Source organism: Perkinsus marinus (genome assembly GCF_000006405.1).
Source record: "Perkinsus marinus ATCC 50983 genomic scaffold scf_1104296929318, whole genome shotgun sequence".
In the NCBI taxonomy this organism is placed as follows: domain Eukaryota; phylum Perkinsozoa; order Perkinsida; family Perkinsidae; genus Perkinsus; species Perkinsus marinus.
In genome coordinates this window covers 6,283-22,609 of record NW_003216498.1, presented here as the reverse complement: position 1 = coordinate 22,609, position 16,327 = coordinate 6,283, and the positions used below count along the sequence as shown (strand labels likewise).

General features: G+C 50.9%; 5 protein-coding genes across 5 annotated transcripts in view; 4 read left to right on the top strand and 1 right to left on the bottom strand.

The window, feature by feature from the left end:
- Pmar_PMAR012332 (hypothetical protein) overlaps positions 1-5,461 on the top strand; it is a gene marked incomplete at both ends in the record, with an annotated part of 5,948 nt that extends 487 nt beyond the window's left edge. The window contains 19 exons of the mRNA XM_002787514.1: positions 7-1,066; positions 1,114-1,254; positions 1,496-1,614; positions 1,663-1,793; positions 1,873-2,081; positions 2,334-2,426; positions 2,476-2,649; positions 2,835-2,985; positions 3,029-3,108; positions 3,154-3,288; positions 3,336-3,443; positions 3,490-3,616; positions 4,201-4,297; positions 4,350-4,480; positions 4,524-4,655; positions 4,901-4,957; positions 5,017-5,136; positions 5,183-5,348; positions 5,397-5,461. Coding sequence (XP_002787560.1) covers positions 7-1,066; positions 1,114-1,254; positions 1,496-1,614; positions 1,663-1,793; positions 1,873-2,081; positions 2,334-2,426; positions 2,476-2,649; positions 2,835-2,985; positions 3,029-3,108; positions 3,154-3,288; positions 3,336-3,443; positions 3,490-3,616; positions 4,201-4,297; positions 4,350-4,480; positions 4,524-4,655; positions 4,901-4,957; positions 5,017-5,136; positions 5,183-5,348; positions 5,397-5,461 — 3,296 coding nt within the window. The remainder of the gene's footprint in view (positions 1-6; positions 1,067-1,113; positions 1,255-1,495; positions 1,615-1,662; positions 1,794-1,872; positions 2,082-2,333; positions 2,427-2,475; positions 2,650-2,834; positions 2,986-3,028; positions 3,109-3,153; positions 3,289-3,335; positions 3,444-3,489; positions 3,617-4,200; positions 4,298-4,349; positions 4,481-4,523; positions 4,656-4,900; positions 4,958-5,016; positions 5,137-5,182; positions 5,349-5,396) is intronic.
- A 262-nt stretch (positions 5,462-5,723) lies between these two features.
- Pmar_PMAR012331 (AT hook motif protein, putative) lies at positions 5,724-6,994 on the top strand (the record flags this gene model as incomplete). The annotated part of the gene is made up of 7 exons (XM_002787513.1): positions 5,724-5,811; positions 5,944-6,057; positions 6,105-6,264; positions 6,310-6,467; positions 6,514-6,590; positions 6,637-6,876; positions 6,923-6,994. 7 exons carry the CDS (start codon positions 5,724-5,726, stop codon positions 6,992-6,994), a joined length of 909 nt encoding a protein of 302 aa, XP_002787559.1.
- Positions 6,995-7,669: 675 nt separating this feature from the next.
- Pmar_PMAR012330 (fk506 binding protein, putative) lies at positions 7,670-12,762 on the top strand (the record flags this gene model as incomplete). Its single annotated transcript, XM_002787512.1, has 21 exons — positions 7,670-7,846; positions 7,889-7,940; positions 7,987-8,141; positions 8,925-9,070; positions 9,111-9,174; positions 9,222-9,328; positions 9,371-9,902; positions 10,009-10,172; positions 10,216-10,308; positions 10,347-10,459; positions 10,507-10,667; positions 10,716-10,819; positions 10,871-11,021; positions 11,053-11,155; positions 11,430-11,606; positions 11,647-11,754; positions 11,799-11,950; positions 12,003-12,077; positions 12,124-12,230; positions 12,276-12,344; positions 12,393-12,762. The coding sequence occupies 21 exons, from the start codon at positions 7,670-7,672 to the stop codon at positions 12,760-12,762; spliced, it is 3,180 nt and encodes a 1,059-aa protein (XP_002787558.1).
- A 56-nt stretch (positions 12,763-12,818) lies between these two features.
- On the top strand, positions 12,819-14,331 carry Pmar_PMAR012329 (conserved hypothetical protein; the record flags this gene model as incomplete). The annotated part of the gene is made up of 6 exons (XM_002787511.1): positions 12,819-13,377; positions 13,554-13,653; positions 13,698-13,759; positions 13,803-13,878; positions 13,927-14,048; positions 14,096-14,331. The coding sequence occupies 6 exons, from the start codon at positions 12,819-12,821 to the stop codon at positions 14,329-14,331; spliced, it is 1,155 nt and encodes a 384-aa protein (XP_002787557.1).
- A 1,744-nt stretch (positions 14,332-16,075) lies between these two features.
- Positions 16,076-16,303, bottom strand: Pmar_PMAR012328 (hypothetical protein; the record flags this gene model as incomplete). Its single annotated transcript, XM_002787510.1, has 1 exon — positions 16,076-16,303. One exon carries the CDS (start codon positions 16,301-16,303, stop codon positions 16,076-16,078), a length of 228 nt encoding a protein of 75 aa, XP_002787556.1.
- Between the last annotated feature and the right edge of the window lie 24 nt (positions 16,304-16,327).

The window sequence follows — 16,327 nt, the reverse complement described above, 5'->3', positions numbered from 1 at the left end:
GCTTAGTTGAAGATGCTGAGAGGGTCCAGTTGCTATTACGGTTGGATAAGCTGAGCCATGCTTGGGAGCAAGAGAAAGCTGTTGCCCGATCGACCTCGGATAAGGCGAGCGAGTCTGTGGCTGAGGGTCACAAGGACTTGATGGATCTTCTGCCGGCACCACCCTCCGAATTCAAGACGGTTGAGGATGGTGTGGTATTGCAAATGGGAGTAGAGTCGATGACGAAGGACGAGAACCTTGGTGAGGAAGAGTCTAGTAGTCCATCTGAAGTTGTTGCTGGGGATAAGGACGTAACGGAGGAGAGCATGTTGTCGGGTCCCAAGGGGAGCGTTTCGTTCAACCTTTCGGAATCGGATGAGGGCCGGGATGAGGTCACTGAGGGAAGGGGGTCCTGGGTGGCCCCTAAACCCGAGAGGGCCGTTAGCCGAACTTCCGACGTAAGCATATGTGCTTCCTCGATGGACGAGGTCGGGTCAGTAGTGTCCTATTCTAGTGAGATGGCTCCTCTTGTTATCGAACCAGCCGGAGCTCCACGACAAGGCGGCAGTAGATTTACGGTTGAGGTCTCGGCTGAGGGTGGCATTCAGTTGGAAGGGATAGCATATTTGAAAATTGGTGGGAGGCCTTGTGCAGAGGTGGCGGCCCTTGAAAAGACTCAAAGACAGTTCTTAGCGCCGATGACGAGGGGCCTGCCGGGCCCTGCTGATGTGTTGGTTGTGATGGAGGACGCCAGTGAGAGCTTACTACTGAGAGCGGCATTTGAGTACTATGACAAGATGGAGATAGTAGATGCTACACCGAGGTCTTTGGCGTATGGGAGGAAGAATAAAGTACAAGTTACTGTGTTGAATTTGGTCGGCAATTCCCTCGTGGGTGTTGAAGTGCGGCTAGGGGAGAAGAGGGTGGATAGCGAGATTGTTACGGTCACTGGTCGAGCCGTGCCTAAGGGGGATCCTCCCTGTACTGAGATAGGCCTGGCCATAGCACCTATAGAGAGGGGACGGTCACGAGAGTGTCTTAGTGTTAAAGTCCTCGGCAAGGCTGGAAATGTAGTGGAGGCGATCGAGTGAGGGAACTGAGTACAGTGGATTCTTTGAGTGCTTGGATGCTCAGTTACTTGCGTTTGTATCGTCCGATGGTGTTTGAGTCGAGGGTTAAGGGTAGTCGAGTGAAGCTAGAGGAGGAGGATACAGTTGCGATGAGGAAGAGCGGCATCAACAACGCGGTGGTGTTCAGTAAGGATCCTATACAAAAGTAATAGTAGTAGTAGTAGTAGTAGTAGTAGTAGTAGTAGTAGTAGTAGTACTAGTACTAGTAGTAGTAGCAGTAGTAGTAGTAGTAGCAGTAGTAGTAGTAGTAGTAGTAGTAGTAGTAGTAGCAGTAGTAGTAGTAGTAGTAGTAGTAGTAGTAGTAGTAGTAGTAGTAGTAGTAGCAGTAGTAGTAGTAGTAGTAGTAGTAGTAGTAGTAGTAGTAGTAGCTTACCGTTCCCTGTCAGGTTACCACCTACTGCGAGTTTACCCAGTGGAGGGCTCTACTACTCTATTACTATCATCAAGACGGCAACAGCTATGAAGACCTTTGCCCTGGGCCTCACCACTATCGACCCTTCAAATGGTACTAACGACTATTGTGTCCGAGTCGGTCCACAGCCTTTCCTGTTAGTTACTAACCTACCCTCCTCTCGAGTTCAGGAGGATGCCATTGCCACTCTAGCCCCAAAGGTAGAGGGGCCCTGCTCCCTCCTGATCGGCTATGATCCTCTACAGCTGTGGGTGAATGGTCGGGCTCATAAGGTGAGCTCAAGGCAGTGGCGACCAGCACGAGAGGTAGTAGCAGTAGACAATCTTCGTGATGGGAATTTTCCCTCCACAGGTGTCTGCTGGAGACTCTATTGGTTTACTCTTTACCTTTGACAGGGTACTGGTGTACCAGAATAGAACTCTCAAGTTGGAATTGCACATGGACAACGAGGAGGCTGCTATGTTTCGTCGGTGTATGGGTAGGGAGTGGTGGGCAGTCGTTGATGTCCTTGGAAAAGTCAGCGGTGTGAAACTCAACGGTGACGACGCGGTGCCTCCAGAGTGAGCTCGTTTATCGCATTCTTAAGTACTGTCATTCACCCTCTACTTTTTTCTCATAGTACTCCTGTACGTGTTGCAGTTGGAGTGGTATAAACAGTAGCCTGTGTTGGTTCAAATGTCTTCCCCATCATCACCATCTTTAGCAACATCTACTATGCCTACCCCCACACCTGATTGTGAAATGACAACACCCTCTTACACTGACAACAGCGGTGTAGTCATCAGTAACGGCTTCAACGGTACAGGGTTTAGGATTCCCCCTCATCCCGATAGACAGGAGGAGCCTCACTACGACATGCACACCGTCACTCACCTGCCCGAGGCGTTAGCGGCAGGCCATAGGCTGTAGGGAACTTGCGCTGCCCTAGAGGGCCACACTGGTTTTTCTTGTCAGATGGGTGTTCTATAGGATGCAAATTTCTAGATCGGCTTCCTCCCAATACTGTTGGATGGCAGTAGCCTCACCCGCTGATGCTTTTACGTCACCTCCTACAGGGTGGAGTGATAGATGGATGACTGCTACGGTCGTGAGGGATTGGCGCAAGAGCGAGTACCGGCCTAATGAGAAGTAGGAGGGGGAAGTGAAGGGGGAAGTTTTGGTGACAATATGGAAATTCTGAGCAAATTCGTGTGTTGGTGGCAATATAGAAATTCGTGTGTGAACTTATATGATCAGGGAGAGAAATCCTGAGCTCAGCTGAGGAGAGCGAACATATATTCCTCCGACGCTGAGTAGATGGTTGTTGGCTGCAGGCACACGTGGCCCTTGGTTTGCTATGATCATTCCCTGTGGTATGAGAGGGGCTCGATGAGACTGGACACGTCCAGGGTGACGGAGAATGTCCCTGCGGGAGATCTCAAGCTGAGCCCACCTAACCCTAGGCCTTCGGTCAGCCTACATGTGGTAGGGTCTGCGAGGCTGCTCCTGAGGCTCTAGTGCTTACTAGGTCCGCTGGGCCAACCCTGATGCGGCTAACGAGTGGGACTTCCCGAGCTGGGGCGAGACGGGATCAACCATCTCTGACGCGTGCGTGCTACTAGGTTTTTTGATGGGGTTATGAAGCTCTGTCAGGTATATCGTATCGCTGCTAGGGGAACTATATAGGCGTATAGGGCCCGACTACGAAGTCCTGACAACGTATGTAAAGTGCAGTGCTGAACTTGACAAGATCAGCGAGAGAGCGATTGTGTGCCAGCTCACTGGAAGGTGGTGTCCTCATGATGCTGTTGGCGACTTATATCGTGGCCTGGCAGGCATCGTGCTGGTATGTACTTCCTATGGGTATGTGAGTTTGAAGACTCTTGCAATCCTAACATTGGCGGTTTCGTTGCTCGTGATTCTTTCTTCAACCTTCTGGCCAGGTAGGAGTTGTCAGTGGCTTGTGCTCTCTATTGCTGTCTCTGCCAGAATGGAGGCTATAGGCATCTGTACTCGCTTTCCTCATACGTCGCATCTACATCGCACCATAGTGGCTAAGGACCTGTACGCCCACCTCTGTCTTCAAGAGGATCTGCGATTACCTAAATGTGTTAAGGTAAGGCTAAATGAAGAGTTGTGAAAGGGTATGGCTTAATACTCGACCCTCTGCCCGTAGTTGCGTGCTGTAGAACTACATGTGTTGATGACAATTAGGAAATTCTGAGAAAAAGTGGCGGAATTCCCGTTGATTTTTGTAGGCTCCTACTCGAAGTCGTGTGTAAATTGTTGGATTATCGCTTGAGGGACTCCTGAGTTCAGCTGAGGAAGCCACTGATATAGTCCAATAGTGTTGTATGGCGTCGTGTATCTACGCCACATCATCGTCATAAACATATGAGAGCACATGTGCTCGTGCAGAAAATTGGGTGTTATTTTTCTAAGTTAGGTTTTCGAGTAGAACTGTTTCATCAATACTACTACCTACTATAGCATTACTGTCTCATACCGTAAACCTGTGAGATGTGAGTATTTCGTAAGATGCCTCCCCTTAGGAGTTGCTATGAATTACGATCACGTTTCTCGCAGTACATGTTCATACAGTTTGTGAAGCTTCAAAGCTGTCATCGTTGATCTCGGGAAAAACGTTCATCTTTCACATTTGCATATCAAATTGCCACGCACTGTAGTGACCCCCCGTAGGTTAGCAGAGGCTCTGTGATCACATCAGCTCACGCTGCTGCCCAGTCTGCATTGGACAATCTCAAAATCATCATGGACGGCAAACCCTTGGTGCGAGGTGATGCCTCAGCTCAACAGTAGCGACTTCTTGTTACTGTCACTTCCCATAGGTGGTGTTTGTAAGCTTGGTTACTCCTGGGAGGCTATGGATGTCCGCACGTTTGACGCTGAGGCTTCGTCGTTGGCCAGCCAGATGCAGGATGTTCTCCTGCAGCCGACTTGCAAGAACGATTCTGTTTTGGTAGAGGCTGCTACTGTTATGATGGAATCCTATAGGAGGTCAGGTGCAAGAGAGGGTTCCGAATAGCCTTGAGATGAGATTTATCACCGCTATGGGAGAGGTTCGCCACGTGACGTACTCCACTTTTGCCAGGATCAGCGAGGATGGGCTGTATAGGGACTTCGAGAGGTCTATGGTAGGAAGGACCGGATGTGCGTGAGAGCTCTCGATCAGAGAGTCGTCCAGGAACCTATAATGATCCCGGGGGAAAACTCATTTTGAATTTTCCACGTATGGCTAGGAACACATTCTTTAATCAGTTTCCAATGTAAATGTCATCATCACATTAGGAACATCATTTTCTTCATTGCTATCAAACCCTGGGGAACGTTTTTTCTCAGAGCTAGATGGGTCTCTGTTCGTGAGTGTCGTCGGTTTCAGGACCGAACAGAGGCTGCCCATAGGTGGTTTGAGGGAGATGTTGAGGCCCTGAAGGAAGTAGGGTTGTACGAGGGCCCTGCAGGGTGGCATTGGTAGTCGTCGTCGTCGTTACTCAGGCCGAGGGTATATGCCACACGTGCATACGAGCCTGGCAGCGATGGATGCTGACGGAGGCGGACCAGCCAGCTCCGGCCCTGCGGTATGACTTCATTATTGGTCGCGATGAGCACGGCAAGGTAGGCCCTCCTGGTCTTGTCCCGGCATAGTCTGAGTGTTGTTCAGTTGACGGTGTATTTGGGAGAACTCTGTGAGTTGGGCTTTAGCATAATGGACTACCCCTATGCTGAGAGGGATGTCTTTGGTGCTGTGGTGGACTCAATAACGTGGGATAGGCCCTGTTTGAGCTGTGGGGTTGGGAAAGAACAAGCTCCAGCAGCATGTGGATTATGTAAGATGTGTGATCAGGATGTGGAGAAGGAGTGGTATGAATATGTAGGTCTTAGCGGAGCGAAGCTCCCTGTGAAGCCACCAACTGTTTCCGAGAAGGCTACCACGCACTAGGGACGACGATCCCCCATCGCATGTTGCTCAAGTACTTTCTCGTAAGGGGTGGATGCCTTGTCGATCAGTTGCCAGGTTCCTGTGTTTCAACCAATACCTGAGATGAGAGCTCGCGAGCAGTTCTATTGCTGCTCTTAAAGACGTTGACATATCACCATCTTGTGCCATAGCATCGTGTTCTTGGTCTGCGTCCAGGGTTGTAGTTGACTCTTTGTTGTTGTTGTTGATCTTTGTCAACGATGTCGCCTCGAGCCTATTCGGCATGTCTGTGTACTACTGCATTGTCCATGCTGGTGCCCTTGCTACTACTGGCCCTATCCGCCCTCACGATGGCTCATGCGGAGCCGAGGGTGAGGGGCTACGATGGTGAGGGCTTAGGTATACGCAAGCTGAATGGTGTTAGTGGTAGTCCAAGAGAACTGGTATATAGCCGGGGTGAGTCGTGGAGGACTTCGAGGTGATGATGGTTGTGCTCTTGAAAGGTGACACTATTATAACGGCTAAGCTGTTCGGGCATATAGACCAGTATGCTTACTGGTTCATAGACCTACTGGTGGGTACTCCACAACAGCGAACGAGTCTTATCGTTGATACTGGTAGGTCGGCCCTGTTGGTATGCGTCTGTACTGTTGCTTGATTATAGGCTCTACACTGCCTGGTTTCACATGCGAGATACCGAAGGCTCATGTGGGGAACCATATAGACCCGCATTTCGACATTAATAAGAGTTCCACTGCTAAGTGGTTGTCTTGTGACGATTGTCCTGCGACGTTCAGAACGCAATGTCGAGAAGATAAATGCTAGTAAGGAATGGTGATGCATTCTGTTGCTTTCTTATTCCTCGTCAGTTACCATCAGTCGTATACTGAGGGCTCTAGTATAGAAGGGTACTGGTTTGAGGACTATGTTAGTCTGGATGACCACGATGAGCTCAACCCTGCGGTGATGACGAAGTTAGGCTGCCATACCAGCGAGAATAAACTTTTCTATACGCAGAAGGCCAATGGTAGGCGTGGGAGGGTCTTTACGTGTGCTTGAGGGGTCGTGGTTAGGTATTATGGGGATGGCACCATCTAGAGGTGGTGGCCGAACGGTTCTGGAGACTCTCTTTGATTCTAAGGAGAATCCCGTGGGCATGGCGCGGGTTCGATCCCTGGCAGGAGCATTTTTTGCAGGTCGATAAGAGCCTCTTCTCCATGTGTTTGGCTACCTGGGGTGGGCAACTCGTTGTCGGCGGTTACAATGCGACGAGGCATACGTACCGTAGCTCAGTTGTCTCCATCGTGATTGAGGCTTTCAGGTCTTCGGTCAGCTGGGCTCCTATGAGCACCGATCGAGGCTACTACTACATCAGCATTCAGTCGCTAGGTGTGTACCCAGAGGACCAACCCTCTACTGTGAAGGCAGTGACTGGGGTAAGTTTATGAATTCCCCTCCTTTGTGAGGTGTCCTTGTGATCAGGCTAAGGAAATATCCACCGACCAAGCGAGTTTCGGTGATGCCATGGTGGACTCCGGGACGACATATACGTAGAGTTGCCGGTCGGTTTCGGGTAGGACTAATCGTGATCAGGTATCTACCGACAGGAATCTTCAATGGTATAACGTCAGCTCTTGATGAGATCTGCAAGGATGGAGCCTGCGGAGGGGCTACTCGAAAGGACCGAGCGTGTTGGGTGGTAAGGCGAGGCATTTGTTGTTGTTGATCATGTTGTTCGAATCGGTTTTTGAAGGCACCTGGCAATGACACTTCGTCGTTTCCCGTCTTGCGATTTACTGTTGGAGGGAAGCACCGGATGTGGTATCCCATGTTCTACATGTAAGTTGGCTGTGTTGAGAGTTATGGTATGCACGCATGCACATTGGAAAGCACCTCGCGAGTGTTCAGGTATAATAAAGCAAATAGCAATACGTATTGTTACACCTTTGAAGACAATCATGCAAAAGAGACAGTATTGGGTAATCGAAAGGTCTCGGGTTCGATCCCCAGCAAGGGTGTTTAATGCAGGTGCATCGTGGATGCAGGGCCACGATATCATATTTGACCTCGAGGATCGGCGGCTCGGCTGGGCTACGGCTGACTGTCCACAGTACGTGGAAAGACCAGAGCCTGTTCGAGGAGCGATGCCCCCATGGATGAATTCGGTAGGCTACTACCCAGGCCAGGGTCTGCTCTCTGTACTCCCCTTCCCCTAAGACCTCTCCTCCCATGCAAACGCAGAGTCCAGTGAAACCACCAAAGAAGGAGGGCCAATCAGAGACGGAAAAGACCCTACGACCCACGCCTCGGCCTGATGCCATGATGGCTGCCTCTCCAGCGTTGTCCGATCTAAGCATTGCTATAGTGGTCGCCGTTGCGGGTCTGCTCGTCACTGCAGCGTGCTGCGTAAGCTGGCCTTCCGGTCGTTACCATTGAGGCTTGTTCCAGGTCATGTGTTACGGATGGCGCAATAGGAAGAGGGGAGGAGTGTACCAGCTCGGTACGTATCATGCTTCGCCTTCCGTTGCTATTGTCGGGGCCCTCAGGTGTGACACAGGAGCCCTACTCCCACCGTTTCGGTGACACGGATGACGACTGGTCCTCGTCAGCCTCATCAGAACAGCCACATGACATCGAGGAGGGTGATGGGTCGAGATCGAGGGAGATGGATCTCCTGGGGGAAGAGGAAAGACCGACAGGGGTAGATGTGTGCTCTCAGCTGTAGCGACATTCTCTTCAACTCAGGGGTCTTCCTCGTCCTCTACCGTGCTAGTACCAGCGAGCTGAGAGAGATTCTCGGGAGGTTACTCTCTTGACCGCTTCGGCTAGTACCAAGTTTTCATGTCATACTTCACTACCAGTTCCCCCACGAGGACCTCTTTGTTGGGCCGGAACTATCACTTTTGCTGATCGTTCATAGTCTCCATAAGCACGGTCATCATCCTCATCTCTATAACGTTTTTGTTAACTTTCATCACCTCAACATCCTTGCGTTGACAGTAGACAAACACTCCTCAGCTCCGCGAGGTTCCCACGATGAGTTCTTCGAAGCCCAAACGAGGTGGATCACCACATTGGCCGTTCTGGTCCTTCACGGCGGTCGTTCAGCTCCTAAAGTTCGGGCGAGGACGTCCCCAGTGCTCCCTGATGGGCGTGCCAAGATCACTGCTGGGGCCTCGATCTCTACTGTGTTCGACAGGAAATTCCATGCAGGGGACTACGTCCTTAGTACCCAACTTCATGATAACGATGATCACCGGAGTCCTAGCCATGCCGAGGAGCTGCTCATTTCTCTTAAGTTGCTCGATTAGGTCCTTACTTTAGTACTGCATCGTCGTCCTCCTCTTCCTCCCGGTTCCCTTCCTCGTCCATTCGTCGTGATGGTGTCGAGGAGGAGGAGGAGTTGGTTCTCTCGAGCATGGACTGCGTGATGCGGGATGTATGTCCCTCGATGCATCAGCGACTTGAGCAGTCTTATCCTCAGCCTTCGGGACGAGGTGGGATGGACTTTGCAAGGGTGCCCATTGAGCTCTGGGAGGACCTCCGTCGGTGTCTGTCGAGGGCACTTCGGGAGAAGAGGGCAGCGAGAGACGAGGCAGCGAAGTCGAGGGAGGCCCTGAAGGGCTATAAGTAGGCCCATTGGGGTGTTAGGGATATCTCCTCCCACTAGGCAATTGGGCGATCTCGAGTTCCGGATTGCAAAGTTGAAGGCTGAGAGGATCGAACTTGTGCGGGTGAGCGCTTCCGAGGTTCCTCTTGGAAAGATTCAAAGCCTGTCCAGGACAGAGCCATCATAGAGTCTGATTGGTCCTCACGCTACTCCTTGGTGAAACGTTTGAATGCTGTACTGGCTGAGTCCCAAGATTGGTACAAGTCGTTGGAAGGCCTGTAGGTCAGGCGAGGCTGCCTTGATGAGCTGCCGTGGTCTAGGTCCGATAGGGTGGTCGTGGGAGAGGGGCTACGACGAAAGCTTGAGGTGGGAATGGCTGCTGTGGAGGGGAGAGCTCCGTCGGTGGGGATCGAACCTGCGACCTCGACGTCGATGAAGGCGTGCAAGATGGTCTATCGCTCTACCAAACAGACTAGTGGAAGGCTATACGTTGTCATTGTATGGCACCACTTGTGTCGTCATCATCATCATCGTCCTGAGACGAAGCTGCAGCAAGCTAGCTGCCCTCATGGTGGAACCTTCATCGCCCCAGAGGGTCTCCTAGATGGGTACTGTCCCCCTCCTCCTCCTCCCCGTCTCCACTACTCTAGTCCTGTCCTCAGTGGTACTGTGCTGGCGAGGGCACTGCTTGAGGGAGTCCATGAGGGTCTCTCGTCCTCTCTTATATGCATCATCACCGATCTTGAAGGGACGAACCTCATGGAGGAGATCGACTTGGCTGAGGAAACGTCTGATGCTGTTGTCAGTGCTCTGGCCTCGGGCGTGTCCATGGGAGTGGAAGGGAGGATAAATGTGAGCTCACGATCATGGACCAGGCAACTATCATGGTCAGATGGATGCTACAGTGGAGGAGCTAACTCTGAGGAGAAGGGCCCTGTAGTGTCGTTGGTTGTACTAGAGTACTCCTATTGGCAGGGCCCCACCGGTCGAGGCGTGGATCCCTGTAGTAGTCAAAGAGACTGAGGATACAGTAGAGGAGTGGATGAGACTTGAAGTGTGGCTGCTATCTTTTGATCGCGGTTTGGTGGTTCTCAGATTGCTGGACCCCGCCCTTGGGCACATGTAAGGGAATGTCGTCAGGCCTAGTGTGCAACAACAAGAGTAGGTATACTTTGGGTGTATGTGTTGATACCGATGATGACGATAAGAAGGGCCTCATAGAGACGATAGCCTCTCGATTGGTCGGAGTGAAGACGAGGTGAGCTGTCATGCCGTTAGGAGTGCAATGCCCTTCAGGGTCTCTGGTGGGAGGCTGATCGATATCCTCCTGGCCCCTCTGAGTACCACTCTGGAGGGGAGTTCGTTTTCCAACCCTGAGCTCGGAGGCCTATGGAACAAGTTGTCCATGTGTAATACTCCTCTAGCGGCTTTGCTTATCCCCATCTGCTCCTGTCAGATCGCGACCGACGGCAAAGGGATCTTCACGGTGTGGAGGAGGAATCTCGCGAGGCGGCCAACACCTCTGTGAAGACGACGAGTATGCTACGGCCGGTCACCGACATAAGGGCCATCATGACTCCTGCTGAGTCGCCCTGTGCAGCAGTGGTGAACAGGCTGGTGAGGAGGAAGAGGACCTATTTGGTATCTTCCTCGGTTGGACCTTAGATATCTTGGCGACCGGCTGACTCTATCGCCTCCGAGAATGCATTACTCCGCCTCTCAGCAGCTCAACGACCGACCACCCCTCTGCTGATGATTGACGTGGTGTGGTAGGGTCATGGGGCCTTCCTTAGTCTTCTTGTGACTCCTCCAACTCTCAGTTACGCCCCGATGACAGGCAAGACCATCGCTATCGGCCAGCTGGAAATGGTTGAGCTCTGTCGGTCGGTGGTCAAAGCCCCTGAATTCTCAAAGACTGGTGACACGCTATCACAAGTCGTGAAGGCTGCCATTGAAGGTAGATCTTTGAAGGTGAAATGTGGAGGTGTTCGCCTTCTCTCAGATCCGACCATGCTTCCCTCCATCCCTCCTAGTGACTTCAAAGCCGTCCTCCGACTGCTCGCAGCTACTTTGGTGGTCTCCCCAGCCGGAGAAGTGGCTATCGGGTCTAGCGATCTACGTTCGGCATGTTCATCATAGCTGCTGTTATCCAGTTTTTAAGTTGTCGCGTTTACAGTGTGTTTGCGAGACGGCAGGCTTAGCCTCCCATGTCTACCCACAAGGACCACAGTGGAGGAAGTGCTTGTTATTTCACAGAGAATGAAAGTTGTATGATAAGGGAGTTGGCCGGAGACTGGTTGAATGAGAAAGTGTACAAAGATGAGTCTGCCAGTACGACCGACCAGCTAGACCAAATCTGTCCATCACTGCTTTGCTCAGCCTCGGAGAAGGCCTTGCCGACTGTTACCAACCCGACACCATACTCCAACGATTATTCTAAGTTTCAACGAATGGAGGCTGAGATGAAGGCTAAGGAGGAGGCGGAGTTGGAGATGGCCAAGAGGGAAGAGGACCTAAGACAGGCCCAAGAACGGTGCCCTTTGGACCATGAACATGGTATAGTCCCATCAACGGCTGAGGGGTATTGTCATGTCAGGCCCCGAGTGTGTTGAACTGATGAGGTCAGGAGCGTTAGGTGGATGCTCTCATGATCATCGTAAGGAGCAACAGCTGTACGATATGCCCACTAAAGACAAACTACAAGGTGTGCTCTACTACACCTCTTGAGCGCATTGGTGTTATCATCAGGCGCTGATACGATGCGGCAGAAGGCCAATGAGTACCTTCGAGAAGGCAACTGTGGGTTGGCGGCGGTGTGGTATCGGAAGGCACTACTCAATTTCGACTATTGCTTTCCGGATTCCAAGGTCGACAGGGAGTGGTTTAACGCTAGCAAGCTGGTGAGGAAGACGGAAAGTCGATACGGTTTCTATCACGCTGGTCGCTGGCCAGAAATGTCATGTTTCTTTCGCAATCTGCAAGTACAAGCTCGAGGACTTCGATGAGGTCCTCAGCCAAACACACCAGGTGAGCAGCAGAGCTCGGACATCCCTCATAGTGTGGTCGTTGGTAGGCTCTGAAGATAGATCATGAGAACGTGAAGGCTCTGTATTGGCAAGGCATGGTGTTTATGAAGTACAAGGACGATTATACACGAGCGAAAAAGTCCCTGTTGGCGGCGTGAGCACGAGGATGGTCGGTCTCGCCCAGGTCACGGTATATTAGGTATCGTCTATGTCCTACCGATCCACAGATCAGGGCTGCGCTCAATGAGTTGAAGTGCGCAAAGCGAGAGTAGGCTTTGGGAGGGCACCGCTGCTGCTGCTTGCTATGGAATGAAAGGTACGCCTCCAAGACGTCAAAGTTGGCCAAGACTATGATTACGCAAAGCCACGACAAGGAGGAGGAGGGCGGGGGTAACTCGGAGGATGGCGGCCAACCCATAGAGAGTGTTGTTGAAGAGGAAGAAGTACCCGAGACATCTCCAGTGGTGGAAAATGAATCGTCTACGGGGACTCCTTCGGAAGACCCTCAACCTTCCAGTGTCACCCACGTGGGGGAAAGAACACAACGAGATAAGTTAGAGAGGTTGAAAACAACAGTGTTGAAGTTGCTGGTCGTAGCAGTGACGATCTTGATAGCGTCATTGGCCTACCTCTTGCAATCGATGCGACAGAGAGGTGCTCCGCAGAAGCCTATTGGTCTCGACTGAGTTCTGAAATGCCCTGAGTTGAGTCCCTCCCGGACTTAGGTTTTTGACACCCTATAATGTCCCAAAACCTGTCTCGAGTGGCGCCCTTTCTTTTTGGTCGGCGTCCCTTCATTGCTGCCCTTGTGCGCACCTTCCACTCCTCATCAAGCGTGTATCGCTCCACTCTAGCCAATAGTGGGAGCCTCGCTAGCCCTGTAAGGGGCGGACATCAGCCATATCAAGAGGGCCGTCCTTGGTCGCCTTGCGTCAAAGCAGCGGTATCGTTTGCTAGTCTGAGCGTAGCCCTTCTGTCAGCTTCAGCACCAGTGGCGAGCTGTGAGGAGTACGGCGAGGATAACACCGACTTCAGGGGCGTCTTCAAGTCGCTCGAATCTTCCGTGGTCTTGCTGTATGCCAGTCCGCAGGGCGGCAACCCTCCGGGAACACAGATAGGGACAGCGTTTGTGTACAAGGAGGAGAAAGGGAGGACTTACCTCATCAGCGCGGCTCATACGTTGAGGAAAAGGATAGGGTTCGCACAGGGAGGAGTAGACCCTCGGCTCGGTGACGTTCTTTGGGTGAAGCTACCGGTGAGCGGCCGTTGGGAAGAAGTTAAACTCGAGGGCAAAACTGAAGGTGATGTTCATTGCTACTATGCGGTAGCGAAATGTGTTTTTTCCTCAGAGGGCGACGTTGCAGTATTCTCGTTACAGAAATCAGAGGAGTTGAAACCCGTCGAGGACGGCAGTGACCGTCTACCAGAAAGAGGCATTCTGTTTTCCTGTGTTCTCTGTGTCTATCGCCTTTCCTAGGTACTTGGGCATGCACTATGGGAGGCGGCGCTGGCGGGGGTGATGACCTTGCTGGTGCCGTGGGGATAGTCAGTAACCCGAGGCAGAGCTTCACCGAAGGGTGGGCCGAAGACCTCCTATGGATCGGCATCACTTTGTATTCAGGTCAATAGATAACAGCTCGCGTCGTTGGCGCTTCATCCAGCTCAGTGTGACCACTCTACCAGGTATTTCCCTATATCATACCACACCTTCACTACTTTCTATCAGGTATGTCGGGGTCACCAGCTGTAACGAGAGATGGTCGATGCATTGGCATGATTGTGAAGAAATGTGGCGAGTTCGGGTGAGTAATCCCTCACTGTATAGACTTATAAGATACCTTTCGAGTCAGTTTGGCGCTTCCTCTCCAACTCGTGAGGCATATAGCGGATTCCATCACGAGTAACGGATATTGGAGTCCTCCCTATCTTGGTATGGTCATCACCAACAGGACCGATGATGGCGCTGGATACGGTAACTCGCTAGCCTGTTTGTGTTTATAGAGGAATTGGTGGTATCAGGCACTCAAGATGTTGTCCGAATCGTTCAAGTAAAGGGCCAGACCCCAGCGGCTAAGGCGGGATTGAAGGTTGGTGATGTCATCGAGAGCATCGATGGAAGACCGGTCCGGTCCGTCTATGACGTTTACGAGACCTTGGGGGTTCAATGTGGATCCCCCGCAGAACTAAAGGTCAAGCGTGGTGAGAAGACCTTCGCCACCACAGTAGTGAGTGTTTCTGAAAGACGAGTTTGGTGATGTTTTCATCTCACCTACAGCGATGTTGTGTTTCATAGTTGCACTGAGGCTCTTAAAGCCAAAGAATCAAAGACAGTCCTCTCCTGTTCAACGGAGCCGACGTGGAACGCTCAGTGGACATGAGTGTGCGTGCTGCTGTAGACTTGGTATACCCGGCCAGGCTTTCATGTAGTGACCCTTTAGAAAGCCAGCTGTCGGGGTTTCTTGAAAGAAATATATTTGATCACGAAACATTCTCCAGATGTATAAAAGATGGTTCGAAGTGATGACCATAAGAATCTAATTATGACAACAGTTGGTAGAGTACATGAACTACCATCTGAGACGATACCATTAAGACCGTCTCACCCGTACAAGAGTACTACAACATGTATTGAACCTACGTGTTATTCGTTTCTGGATCTACCTATGGTAACAGTCTTAGCGATGAATATAAGAGATCAAGGTAATCTCAGTCTGATGCTCGTGATTGAAGGTTATCGAGCTCGTCGGTCTAGCCCTTTCCAGCTTGTTTCCGACCTGGTACTGATCATAGACAATTGTTCCCTGATAGCACCAACCTGTAGCCAAAAGTTGGGTATTCTCTCTAATATTCGAGCCCGGGCTTCGTATAACGGCTGCTTTTGAGAATCATATTCTCGTTGTACCTTGATCAAGTGGCTGAAACGATACTATGAACACTCGGGTTACTCGAATGAGCTCGCGACAACATTCCTTATCTACAGCATCCAAGGCAGTCTGCGAATCTTCCAGCTCTTCCATCAAAGAGGGCCGACGAGATCGTTTTTCGTCCTGCGTCGAGCTTGTTGGATCATTGAATGCCGAGGTTCGTTTCATGCGACGGTTTATGCACACAAGCTTGGAAGGGAAGCGTTGAGAGAATCTACTGTGAACTCCTAAGGGCATCTGATGACCCTGCCAAGTCGGCCAACCCTGGTGGCAGCCTAGAAATCTCCTGTATGAGCTTCCATTCTGTCGCGCCCTGAGTGGAAATCAACCAACAGAGAATTTGGTATACGCTTTTCCAGGAACACGTCAGATAAATTTTGCTCTCATCTCTCGATTTAGTGGAGTAGATAAGGAGTAGAGTTGGGAGCTATGAAAGGACGAGACACAAGGTGGAAGACGAAAGTCGTTGAACTCCTAGGAAGTTGATGACGCTGATGTGGTGTTGATAGTATCAACACCACATTGGCGTCATCATTGAATGTAGGAATAACATTGAGTGACCCACCAATGAAGCATACACTCGCCTCCGATGCATACGACAACTTGTCGTCGACAAGTAACTACTACTCCGATTACAATCATGCACATTGTAACAAATCTAAGAGAAAAACAAATCAAAGCCATAGAAAGAATCTCAAAGTAGCGAGATCGCCGAGCTGCCGTATAGGCTGTTATACGAGGCAACCAGACAACCGAACTGTTCTACAGATGAAGATTGTTATACAAGGCGACCAAACAACCGCACTGTTATACAGATGAAGGCTGTTATACGAGACGTTGAAGCTTCCCCTGTCATTTATCACTGTTATATACGCAACACAATCGTGATGCAAAGTAAAATTATTGGTTAAAGTTTGAATGCGGGAGGTAAGGCTGACTCAACATCCCCAATCCGGCAACGTTGATGCTAAACCTCCCACTAAAAGGATCCAAATATTCAAAAGTTGACAGTAACTTGGCCTTGTTGGAATTACATATTCATTGAGATCGTCAAACATAGAGAATCCCTTTCTGCCTACTGGTTCCTGAAGACCGTCCCCAGTGCCTTCCCATAGGTCTCTAGCATTCTGTAAACTACTAACGTCTGGTCGTTCGGATCTTGCGCATCGTGGAATTCGATATTCTCCAGATCATTTAGCTCGTATCTCGAGTTGGCGTCGAACCTGCAGTTACTCAGAGCATAAGCCAGAGAAGTGGAGCTATAATCAGGCTTCACCCAAGAGGCACCATTCTCCTCAACCATCTCGTACGGAACATCTTCGTAATA